General features: G+C 39.9%; 1 protein-coding gene across 1 annotated transcript in view; it reads left to right on the top strand.

The window, feature by feature from the left end:
- The first annotated feature begins 514 nt into the window (after positions 1-514).
- The window catches only part of LOC131045057 (reticulon-like protein B23), a 50,179-nt gene continuing 37,834 nt past the window's right edge, over positions 515-12,859 (top strand). The window contains exons 1-2 of the mRNA XM_057978574.2: positions 515-817; positions 929-1,070. Of these exons, the coding sequence (XP_057834557.1) occupies positions 624-817; positions 929-1,070 (336 nt within the window). The 5' untranslated portion in view covers positions 515-623. The remainder of the gene's footprint in view (positions 818-928; positions 1,071-12,859) is intronic.

Below are 12,859 nucleotides of genomic sequence, written 5' to 3'. Positions count from 1 at the left end.
AAAAGGTTGACTATAAGGTTGATAGAATGCACTAGCCCATAATATATTTATAAGTCTAGACTTGTAAACACATTATAATTTCATGTCCCCATGTGGCTGCTTAAGTCTATTTCCTGCTTATTTTTAAGCACCTAAAGTATTCCCATGCAATTTTATAATTACGGGGAACTGAAAATCTAGAATCTTTTTCTACTTTTGTGGAGTAGCCTAGAAAAAAGAGAAGGGGCTGAAAATAAGAAGCAACTTCTTATTAAGAAAAAATGGCACATGGCTTCACCAAATTTTTTTCTCTCCTTTTTATTTGTCTTAAATTTTGTTTTTAAATTTTATTTGTAAGAATTTTTTAAAATTTCATTAAAAATATTATTTAAGAAGGTTGGCTAAAAACAAGCATCACTAATTCCACAAATTTTTACACAAAATGACTGCTACCCAAAATAAGCTAAATAACCTCATAAAAAGACTGATACATTCTATTGACCCCATATAACTTAACAAATAGGGTGGACCGTCAAATTTAGGCCGCCAGACAATGTTAAAGTCAACCCAAAACGGCTATGATAACAGAGACCAGCTGCCGGCGCTTCTGAATTGATTGACAAAAAGTTTCAACAGAAATTGTAATGACGCTGGAATTGGTTTGCAGAGTAGCGAGAAAACCAGGCATAACACTAGTTTTAATGGCATGTGGGACGCTCGTATATTACCACTGTGCTATTCTTCAGACCACCCTCGTTTCCCTCATCTGTGATGTCCTGCTTGTCATTCTCTGCTCCTTTGCAGTCTTAGGATTGATGTTCCGCCATCTGACTGTATCGTGAGTTTCAACTATTTTCAATTTAATGAAGAGCTTCAACATGGTAATGGTGATTTTTGATATGAGTCTTTTTATTATTCTTTATTCATGGTTTCTTGTTTTAAACCATAGGGTTCCGGTGGACCCTCTGGAGTGGCAGGTTTCGCAAGAAACCGCTAGCGGTGTTGCGGAATTCATGGCAAATACTATCGGAGCTGCAGCATCTGTTCTCCGAGTGGCTGCTAGTGGCCGTGATAATAAGCTCTTTTTCAAGGTCCCTGCACTTCACAGTTTTCTGTTTCCATTTTTTGAGCTCAATTGTATTCTCAGGCTAGCAGAAATTAATAACGAAAATATTCTCAGGCTGTTCTAGAAGAAATTAGGAACGTAAATATTGTGAGCTGTTTTAGAAGTCCACTTTATTCGGATAATTAAATTCAAATTTCAGGTTCCCATTTAGAAATAAAATGATTATGATTATGTCCACTAGACCCAACTATATTTAGAGTCAGCAGTATTACAGCTTTAATTTAAGACATTGTTATTAGAAATTGCCCTATATTTCTCATTCTGTTGTAAGTGCTTCATTAACAAGTGAATCTGTTTGAGCATTATATTGCTTCATATAAGGGGTTGTTTCAGAAGGATAATTAGCCTTCATCTGTCCCTTCCAAATTAGACAAGTTTGGGGTTAATTGGATGCTCTCTCTTGAGCACTATAGCATGGTCCCATGCAGCTGCCCACTGCTCACTTTTTTAAGGCTGGGGTTGCCCCATGTAATTTTTCAACAGGCACAGTGCATGATTTGGAATCTTTTCTTAGAATAGTGAAGTAGTTATAGCTGAGGATTTGAAACTAAAACTGTAGATGGAGATGGGGTGACAGAATCATGCAACCACTGCTCAACCACAGTTTTTCCATGGCTACACATTTTGTCTTCCCTCTCTTTTTGCTTTCCCCTTTTTATTTTACCTTCAAAATTTGATAATTACAAAAATATCATCATAATTTGCCAATACCTTGAAACTCCTTGAATTTCTGTTGCCTTCCCCAAGCTCATCTTGAGAGAATTTTAGGGAAATAGTTAAAGGTATGGGAAAAAAGGGTTTCTAAATATGACAGAAAGTGGGAAACTATATGGTTTTGAATCTCGCTTTTAAAAAACTATTTTGTATTTTTTTATTTTTAAGAAAGTTTGATTTCAAATCTTGAAATAAAAGCAACCCTATGTTGGAAGAGTTGTACCTTTAGGATTATATGACAGATCTCCTACAGCATGGGAATATTTTATCAGGGCTGTGAAGTGAAAATTTTAGTCACAAGTGTAGGAGTACGTTTTACTGAACAGGTATCAATGTGTTAGACAAAAGTCAGAGGAATCAGATGTGGTTTATTTAGAGAGATTTGATGGCCTGCTTGAATTTATATCAGAGAGCTTAAATAATCTAAGTTAGGACAAGGTTGCAAAAGGACACTTGAAAACAGTATACAAAGGTTGTGACGTTTACCAGCCTCGCAATGGAAGTATTAGACTAAAACATGGGAGAGACCAGAGAGAGTTGTCATGAAAAAGATTGTGACACCATAGAATGTATGTGAGTGGCCTAGGGCAAAGAGGGGGATCAATAAGTTGTTACCAATGTGATGGCAATTATGGTTTCAAATCATGAGAATGCTCAACGAACCTGAATACTAATAGAAGGAGGGCAACACAAAGCAACACATTACGAGTTGAATGCAAGGAGCCTGAACAATAAGACAAAGCACATGCAGTAAAAAATGGAGATAGTTTTATGCTTCATTAAAATAACCATTGCTATGAAAGAGCATTTTCAAGCAAATTCAAATTAAGAGATAAGTTGTGTACCTCAGTGATCGAATTAGCTACCTATAAAAATGTAGTTAGTTCTTCTGTTCTCTTGTAAACAGTGTTCCACGGGGACGTGTCCCCCCCCTTTTTGGGCGCGTCCCCCCATCAGAAACGTCTCGGGGACGGGGGGACGGGGACGCGACGTCCCCCGCCGTCCCGCCACCGCCACCCAAGTGCCGCCGGGACGCGGAGACGTCCCCGCGTCTCCCAGGGAGACGTGGAGACGTGGAGACGTCTCCTTGGGAGACGTTTGGGCGTCTCTCCGTCCTTCAAGAGACGTGCAGACGTCTCTCCAAGGACAGGGAGACGCCTAGACGTCTCCTGTCGCCCCCACTTATATGCAATGTTTAAAATTAAAATTTTAAAAAAAAGTGAGTTTTTAAGTTTTTTGAGGGTTAAGGGGTAACTCTAATTGGACGTGGGCCAATAGAAAAATAACACCCGACACCTTTAGAAAATAATAAAAGTATTTTTGGCCTCGTGGGGCGCTGCCCCTCGACCCCGCCCTGTATCGCGACAGGGTACGCGCAAGGGGCGCTGCCCCCAAACCCCCGTTGAAAAATATAGGGGGAAACTGCGCCGATAGAAGTAGGGAAAATCTAACCTCCGAGTTTGAATAGGCTCCATATAACAACACAACTTAGAAATCTTGGTATTTAGATTTAGTATTTCAAATTTCCTATAGTCTCATTTGAAATGTAATTCTTACACTGTAATACTGTCATACATCTTTTCAAAACTAGTTTTTCAAGTACTATATGTATATGTACAAGTATATGAGCACCACCACCCCGCCACCGCCCCGCCGCCGTCCCCCCGCCGTCCCCAAATTTTGGCCCTTGGTTCCCCCATCCCGGAAACGCGTCCCCCCCGTTCCCCCGTCCCCCCGTCCCCAACGCCCGTGGAACACTGCTTGTAAATGATCTTGCCCACCTAATAGCTTGCATCCTAATCTATATAAGCTATTTGAGTGCAAGATGTGAATGGAGTATAAGTATTTTATTGTTTCACAAGAGATTAATTTCAGTTTTGGACCTTATGTAGACAAAGCATGGAGTGATATTTTATAATGATGACTTGCCATATACTATTCCAAAATAAGCACCTTTTAGTTGGGCATGCACCTTTCCAAGGAAAACTTGCACTATTCACAATTGAATTTGCTCTTCACTACACATTGTTAAGTTTTTTATCAGATTTGAATAGCTGGGAAATTTAACTTCAACTTTCTATGACTGTAAATGTAACCTTTTAAGTGTTATCGATCTGATACTATATGTACTCGATACAATATGTGATTGCCACGATATGAACAGTTGTAGTCTGTCACGGATTGCTGTCCGCTCGATCTGAGACAATGATGTTGTTCACCGTCTGCTGTATTATATATATATATATATGTATATTTGATATGCTATTAGTATTCTGGATTGACAGAATATAATCGAACACAAACTGCTATTATCTCTCTGTATGCTGAGTGTATGTTTGATCTGCTAGCAACACAAATAATTTGGTTGCCACTGAGTTTATTCACAGCAAGCTATCGATTTCATATATTCACCGTATATACTATCCCCGTTCCTTTGCCATCATATTCAGTCTGATGCTATTCGTTGAGTATGCCAGCCGTCTACCAATCGTATCTACCTTTGGTCTGCACTTGGTTCAATATTATTCGAAGTCTTTTTCTATGTCTTCTGTATATCTCGCTCCAATGGAAATGTATCATCCTAATATATGATACTCGTAGTCTACTTAAGGAGTCGTGCCTCTTCACAAGGAGACCGTAGACTATTTGAATGCAGCCTGATTCATAAATGAATCGAAATTATATCCAAACGATACTAATATAATCGGTTACAACCAATCATAATCGGTTATCGATAACAACCAACATTAACTGCTACGATAACAAAATGGAGTAAACCGATCATTACAAAAAGTCGATAAAGTAATGCAAGTGGATAATGGTTATGTATAATCTAAAGGCTAAATCTAAACTTAATAATGAGAACAGTTATTTAAATGTCTAAGGCCGATAGGCCAATTAGACATTTGAATTGTATAGGCTTGATTAGAGAATTCCGACCGAAGCTATACATATTCAACACACATGGATTGTAATTTGTGAATTTCACACATGCAAACAGCACTACAGACTTTGCACCTCATGCAAAGAACAATATGAATCACACCGATAGTATGCTTAGCTCTATGTGATGCCCCCTTTTTGTTGACATCAGTTCTTTAGTGAGGATTAGCCTATTACCCTGACCCTCATAGGCTAATGGGATTGGTTAGAGGGTCTTTTGAGGATTGGTATCATCCCCAGTGTTCAGAGTGCTTCAGTTTGGTCTTCGTTTGGCATCATTCGGACATCATTTGCTCTACTTACTATTTTTAGTAAGTCTTGGGACGTTAGAGATGGACCCTTGCTATTTTTAGTAAAGGGGGTATGGTCATATGCAGTCTCCTCATGTTAGCTCCTAGTTTAGACGGCGTTCGAAAATACAGAGTATTCATGGAAATATTAATGTTTAATTGGCTCAATTAAACATCAATTATTTGGAGATTATATTATTAAGTTATAAAATGACTTTATATTATAAAGCACTTAAATGAGGGTCTATTTATCATGAGAAGGGGGCCAAGTTTATTAATAATTTATGAGCACATAACCCAAGGTTTAATTACATTATTGATGCCAATGAAATATTATAACATTTTAATGTTAATAAAGAACTTTTTGAAGAAGTTTGAACTTCTTGAGGAAATATAAGTGTGCAAAAGGAATCGAACTTCATTATGTGATTGGAGTTTTTGATTGAAGTTTCTCTAGAGCATTGAAGTGTAGAATACCAAGGGTTTCTGCAGGGTTCAAGGCTCGTCGGCATTGGAGAGCGTAGTTTCTTCATTGTAACAACATATAGAGGGTGTGCGATATCATCTGATTATGCTTGTGAGAATTGGCTTCATTCAAGAGTCAATATTGAGCTAATTGGAGGGTTTTATTTCAGAGTTTGTTTGCAGATTGAAAAAGATTATATTCAGAGATTTATTTGCTGCTACAGTGCTCGTGAACAGTGCGCTACAGTACTTGTGAATAGTAAATCGCTACAGTACGCATGAATAGTAAACGCTACAATACTAATGCATTTTAGAAGAGTTAATCAACATAAATTCAAAGGGGTTTGAAGAGCGATTTCAGATTGTTGGAGGCTACATTAATTGCTGTTAGTACCACTCATTGGCATGTGGGAATTACATGTATGTATGACAAGTGTTTGTGTTAATGACAATCTGTTGTAAGTGCATTTTGGTCTCTTAGAATGCATGCCAAATGTTCGTAGAAATGTCTAACAGCTGTAGATGCATATTTCATACGATTTCAGTCACACATTGTCATTGAAAGGTTAGTGGTAGGTGTTACATTGCATTCTCATTTAGTTTCAGATTTTGATATATGTCATTTTGAGTTCAATGAATGCATATTATCATCTCTTAAATCAGAATATCAAAAAGAAACCACAATCAGCAAGTACAAAAGTTTCATGACAAGTGTTTGACAATATTCCTTGAGCATTTAAATCGGAAATTTTCAATCAGATTTGGCAAGGGATACTACAGTGGTATCAGAGCGGTTTCTTGCCAACCTGTTGGGTAGATTGATTCAGCTAGTTAATCATGGTTACTTCGGGTACCCAGAATCAGTGGGACCAAAATATGAAGCAAGTGTATTGCTCATTGGAAAAGTTAAAACAAAGCCAGAAGAAGCTGGATGAATTGATTTCAGACTTTGCAAAACTTGATAGAATTGCTTGGTATATGACATCTCTTTTTAAGGGGAAGGAGAAACTAGAGGTCTCTACAGGGCAAGTATCTAGAAACCTCTGTAATGAATTTTTAGCAACCCGTGACCAGCATACAGCTGAACCTATGGCGAGCAAAAATCAGACTTACATGGATGAATATGTTGGGCACAAGACACTTCATGATGACTCCAAGAGTGAGGAGGCACATGTGCAGGAAGTGAGGGTCAGATTTGAAGAGAATGTTGACACTGATAGCACTTTAGAAGTCATTATCAGTCATGATAACAATTCTGATTTTTGCAACAGCGGTCATATTTCATTGCCTAATCGTGAGTTAGCAGCCATCTCAGGTGAGATTTGTTGACGTGTTTTTGATGACTACGTCGAACACAAAATAAAGTTGCCTAACGGTCACTTCACTCTCTCTTGATCAAAGTGTGATTGCATGCTAAGATTGCAAGAAGTTCAAACAATTGACTCCAAGGTTCCTTTATTCTACGGACGTGACTCAGTTGGCTGATGTGATTGCTGGTAATCCAAGGGGCCTTACATTTGCATCATTCTTTCACTTCTTTGTTGTGGCTGGAACTCCATCATCAGATATGGCAATTTTGCGATGCTTCTGCTTCAAATGGACTAAAATGAACTAAAAGTAAAAGGGAAAGGGTTCAGAAGGATCTAAATCTATTCCTAAGGGCCATGATATCAACAGTTACTGCTTTGGTGGACAAATTCCAAACAAACCAAGCTCTGCTTCGCCAAGATCAACTACAACTCCGCAAGAACCGGTGCAATCTTTTGGGGATGCTAGAGGATTTTCAAATCGTGAAAGTACATTTGAATACCCAAAAACGGCACAATCCAAACGACCATCTACAATCGAACTTAGCACAAATTTAGGGGGTTCAGGCTAACTTTACACTGCAACTTACAATCAGCAAGATGCAAAAAGTATGAACCATGGAAATTCATCAGACACCATTACATTCTCCATTGAAATCAAAGCACTTCACTACTTCTACTCTAAGTGAGGAAGGTGAAACCATGCAAGCTTTAAAAAAATAACCTAAGTAGACACCATCAAAGAACAATGTTTCACTGTTATTATCTCAAAGCTTATCGCAACAATTTCATACAAAGCTCCCTCCTTTACAAATGAGGGGGTCACCCCTTTATATGGGCCTCAGGCCATGCAAACCCTAATTAGGGTTCACCCCAGAAGATTCCCACTCAAGGTGCAACAAGGTGGGAATCGGTAATTAATAACCCATCATGCCCATATACAATTAATTCTATCCCATTACAATTAATTACATTCCAGAAGTGCCCACTATGCAATGAATGTAACCTCATGCAAAAATCGCCCGTGATGCCATAAATGCACCATCATCTTCTGAATGTGACGGCTGCATGCAGAAGGAATATGTCATAATACCATAAATGTGATGGTTGCATGCAGAGAGATGCTTCATTAATTCAACGTTCGTTGACTCGGCTGCCACTTGGCGATAAAACCTTGGAGAGAGAAAACTTCAGGAGAGAAGAATTTGATCCATGAAGAATTTTTCTTGAAGTTTCTCGAACTCTCTTTGCTCTGGAGGAGATTTTCAATAATTCTCCACCATCTCCTATTTTTTAGGAATTTCCACAATTTTAGGGTTTTGGTCCAGGAGAGAGAGAATTCTCTAACGTATCCATATCTTCAAAAATTTCTAAATTTGGAGGTCATTTGAGCCTTGAAAATGGATTTTTCAAATTTTTCCCGGGGGGGGAAATTTCTTGTTCAGTTCATCCATGATTCCTTCCTTGCCTTAGAAATTTTATCTTCAATTCATCCTTGGGTGTGATTTCTTGTTGTGGAGGAATTCTCCTTTGGAAAGGAATTTGTTCCTTACCCTGAGGAAGGAAATTCTTCATGCCTTAGCCAATTTTCATGATTTCCAAGAACTATGTCCTAAAGGAAGAAATTTCAAACACTTAGTCAATTTTTTACCTTTCCTAAAATTTTGTCTTGAAGGGAGGAATTTCTGACACAGCACCAATTTTTTCACTTTCTTGGAATTTCTTCTTCTTGGGCGCAATTTTGACTTGGTGGAGGATTCAGTGAATTTTGTGAATCCTCCATGCCTCCTTGGTTTTGGCGCCTGTCCTTCATCTTGGGCGGAATTTTGACTTGGTGGAGGATTCAATGAAATTTGTGAATCCTCCATGCCTCCTTCATTTTGGTGCCTGTCCTTCATCTTGGGTGGAATTTTGACTTGGTGGAGGATTCAGTGAATTTTGTGGAGGATATTTATTCTTTCCTGCTCTCCATGGATACCTTTGCTATAATCACTATGCAATGGATTTCTTCATTTTTTATGAATTCCTTGAGGACCTCATTTCAGCGCCTTATTCATGCCTTGGGCGCTAATCTCCTTTAGGCGTGGAATTCTAAACTTTTTCCATTCTCCTTGAGCACTCCACTTTGGCGCCCTCCCTTGGAGTAGGGCGAAATTTTAACTAAGTGGTGGAATTCACAATTTTTTTGTGAATCCTTGAGACCTCTTTTTTAGCGCCTAAGTCCACAGTTGGGCGGAATTTCACCACTGTGGAGGATTCATGAATTTCTAAACATTTCCAGACCTGCCTCATCTAGCGCCCAATCATTTCCTTGGGCGGAATTCTTCATGCATGGAGGGATTTTGATGCTTTTCACAAGTTCCAGTCTCTTCGTCAGGATATATATATGAAATATAACATTTAAGTATAAGTGGCATCTTCAATATGTCTTTTTCCTTTCTTATACTTTAAGTTATATTTCATATATATTGTCAGGATGTTTGAGAGTGGTTTCAGGTCCATAGGAATCATAATGCAAATTCTGGATTCTTTCACATTTTCAGACTTAGTGAAATTTTAGGCCACTTTTGGATCCAGATGACATTGGTGGATTGATGTGAATTTCCAAACTTAGATGATTTTTCAAGCTTTCCATTCCTAAACAAATTCCCATACTTAGCCAAATTTTGACCACTGTCTGTGCTGAGATGCCACTTTGGGACTTTGGAGGTGGATTTTCCAGACCTAGAACAATTTTGTGCCTTCCACTTCAGGGATGATTCTCACACTTAGCCATTTTAGACCCCTGCCTGTCTGCTTTCAACTTTCCAGATTTAGAAGTGATTGTGCATGTTGATTCTTCGCTGTCTGCTAGCCCGATCCTGCCACAAATAGACTTTCCCAAAATAGAAACTTTCCAAAACGTCAGAGTTAGAGCCCAAAACAAGACGCAACATGACTTACTAAAAATAGAAACTTACTAAAAATAGTAAGTTTGACTTTTGGCAAAATGATGACATTCCGAGGCTCAGTAAAATCCCTAAAAAATAGGAACTTTCTAAAAATAGAAAGTTGCTCCGTTTTTGCTCAAATTTTACTGGGAGGTTCCTTGAGGGGTCGTGATTCCAACGATATGTTCAGTTTTTCCAAAACCCTAATAGAAACCCCTAAAATCTAGGACAAAAGGCATAAATCCCAAAAAAGACAAAACATGCCCTAGACTTCACCAAACTCGCTCAAACGAAAAGCGGATTTAATCAATACGACCCCCAAACACTTGCAAAGTGGAGAAATTGACGAGACTGCTGCGAAAAAGACCCAAAAAACAAAGCCAAAAGACCAAAAGGGCCTAAAAAGAAGGGGGTCTCCATTTGCAATGGGGCGATGTGTGAAAACGTCACAACAAGATTGATGGTTGTGTGGAGGCACCTAATGCAGACACTCAAGTTATGGGTGATGTTGAGGCCATAGGTGTTGTGGATTCAAACCACAACAAGTCTGATTTTTCCAATCAAACCATGGAAAACAAATCAGAAAATTTGCCTAATGGTGATGGTTTCGAGGATTGTATGACTGATGTGCACACATTTATATGGATAGGGGACGTGAGCATTGATATTGGCGGTTCAGTAGTCTCTAACATGTTATTCGAGCCATCCCAAGAGGTACATGACAGCGGTACACTTGTTGAGGATGTGTGCGAAGTAGATAGCACACATGATGATGCTTACTACTCAGTGAGCGATGACGACTCCGCCTCTTACCAGAGTGTAGATTTCAAACCAGGAAATTTGAATGGAAGTGAGAAGTTCCAGGGTTCTCACCATTTAGTAGTGCAACTGAAGGTGAACAGAAGTATGATAACTTCAGCCTTAGAACACTTCTATATTGTGCAGCAATTGGTGGCACATTGTTGCTGGACTCCTGGTATATGTGAGCACTTGGATGGTGGGCTTACCCTTGCAGAGTTTCAGTCGCTCAGAGATGCCGTTGGGGTAATGCGGAATCATTACCTACAGATATTATCAGATAGAGATCATCTCCTTATGCTTGACAGTATCTATTATGATGCATTGAGGGGGAAGGAAGAGGAGGTTGACGAGCTCACTCATGAGCTTGAGGTGACTTTGAACTTGTTGGAGAGCACTCAGTTGGCCCTTCAGGAGTCACAGGCACGGATTAATAATCTTACTGTGGAGTTGAGTCGAGCTCACTCTTCACCTGTTACATATACAATACAGTCTCCTACAGTGGCAGTTGGTGATGGTCTTATATCCATGGATCATGGATGTGGTGATGGATATGTTAAGGATGTTGTTGTCTCCATCACTGAGTTAGGTGCAATTGATTCAAATGGGATGATCATCTTGGTTGAGAGCAGTGGAGAACCACATGTTGCACCAAGTTCTTCAGTGATCGGTGCTACTACAAGTGATGCAGGTCAAATTGCTGATCGTGCTAGTATGGCGGTGATGGGTTCTCCAGAGAGTTGTGAGTTGGTGCACCGTGACACTCCCTCATCTACACAAGTGACTGGTAGAGTGTTACCTGGTTGGGCGTATGGCTCTCAAACTGATTTGTTTTCCTCTCCTGGAACCAAATATGTTTCCTCATCTCATGCAGTTGATCTGGGTGGACAGTTTGTTGCGACTCAGAGTCAGAGTCATCAGCTGCAGGTTTTTGGAGATAAGGTTGACTCAACCTTATTTCGTTTTTACAGCGCCAACTTATTTGTTGAGCACCTACTTGAGAGTTCCGAGTTTCAAGATGGTCTGTATGGAGCTACCGGGGATACTCTCATTCGAGGTTCTCATGCCATCAAGCGTCTTGTGGGAGCAATTGTAGACACTTTGGCTACAATGCTTCCAAATAGAGATTTTGCGATTGGGTTCGTTGAGCAGGTTGCCAGAGGCCCTACCCAATCCACTTTTCGGGGCCAGAGTTTGTAGTCATCTTTTGATTCTAGAGTTGTTAGTGATGAGTCGTTGATTGAGGTTGGAGCCTGCTACATGAATTACATTGTGAGGAGTGCTCACCACTTTTCCTTTGATCCACATGTGGATGACCTGATGATGCGTAGGTGTGGATTGGCTCAGGGATTATATCATCCCTTGTGGGATGGAGGGTCGCCATCTATAGAAGATGGGACTAGAGGCTGCAAGTACTTGATTCAGATGGTTGTAGGATATTATTTGCAAGGACACCAGTCAGTTTTCCATTATACTGATGTGTATCCGACAGGGTTGGTCACTCTTATCTCACCGAGATTTCGTACGAATACATGGTTACAGAGTGATTATGGTTTCAGTAGTTGCAAGATGGATTACTTGTCAAGTCAGCACATCTGTGGGAGTCTAGCAGAGGTGAGAGATAGTTGTGGAGTTGCAGATACCTTCAGGAATTTGTATCTCTTTATCGAAGATGGATGTGAGTGCAGTTTGCTTTGGGACCCGAGTGATGACTGGGTTAACACTGTAGTTTAGGTGGGTTCCATTGGTTGACTTCACTTTTGGCATGGTGAACATGAGATCAAAGTTGAGCAGCAGGAGTTTGAGGATCTACGTTGCATGCTTCTATTCGAGGTTTGGGATCTTTTGGGTGCATCGAGATTTCAGACAAAGCTTGCAAAGGAATTTATGGGTGTGCACATGATGTCGAACATGTACATTTTCACATTGGACCCTCATGTACGTGATTTGTTTCGGATGCACAATTCAATGGCACATGCGATGGACAATTTGTATGACAGCATACCTTGTGCCAAGTTTGGTAGCAACCAAGATCAGTGTTATGAGTTGCCTCCACTTGAGACTCTTACTCCAGTGACACCAGATGGCGGGGATGAGTTGATTCAGCAGGTTCAGCTTGATGTGTCAGGGTTACAGGAGTCATTTGTTGATAGCAGGGACATTGTGCAGGTCTTCACTTGGGATCCAGGTGGAGGAGTCTATTTGCCGTCGAGATTGCTTGGGGACAAGCAATTTCAGGAGGGGCAGACTGTGATGTCCCCTTTTTGTTGACATCAGTTCTTTAGTGAGGATTAGCCTATTACCCTG

Source organism: Cryptomeria japonica, chromosome 7 (assembly GCF_030272615.1).
Source record: "Cryptomeria japonica chromosome 7, Sugi_1.0, whole genome shotgun sequence".
Classification (NCBI taxonomy): Eukaryota; Viridiplantae; Streptophyta; class Pinopsida; order Cupressales; family Cupressaceae; genus Cryptomeria; species Cryptomeria japonica.
Note: the sequence above shows the minus strand (reverse complement) of the source record. Positions and strands in the feature narration are given on the sequence as shown.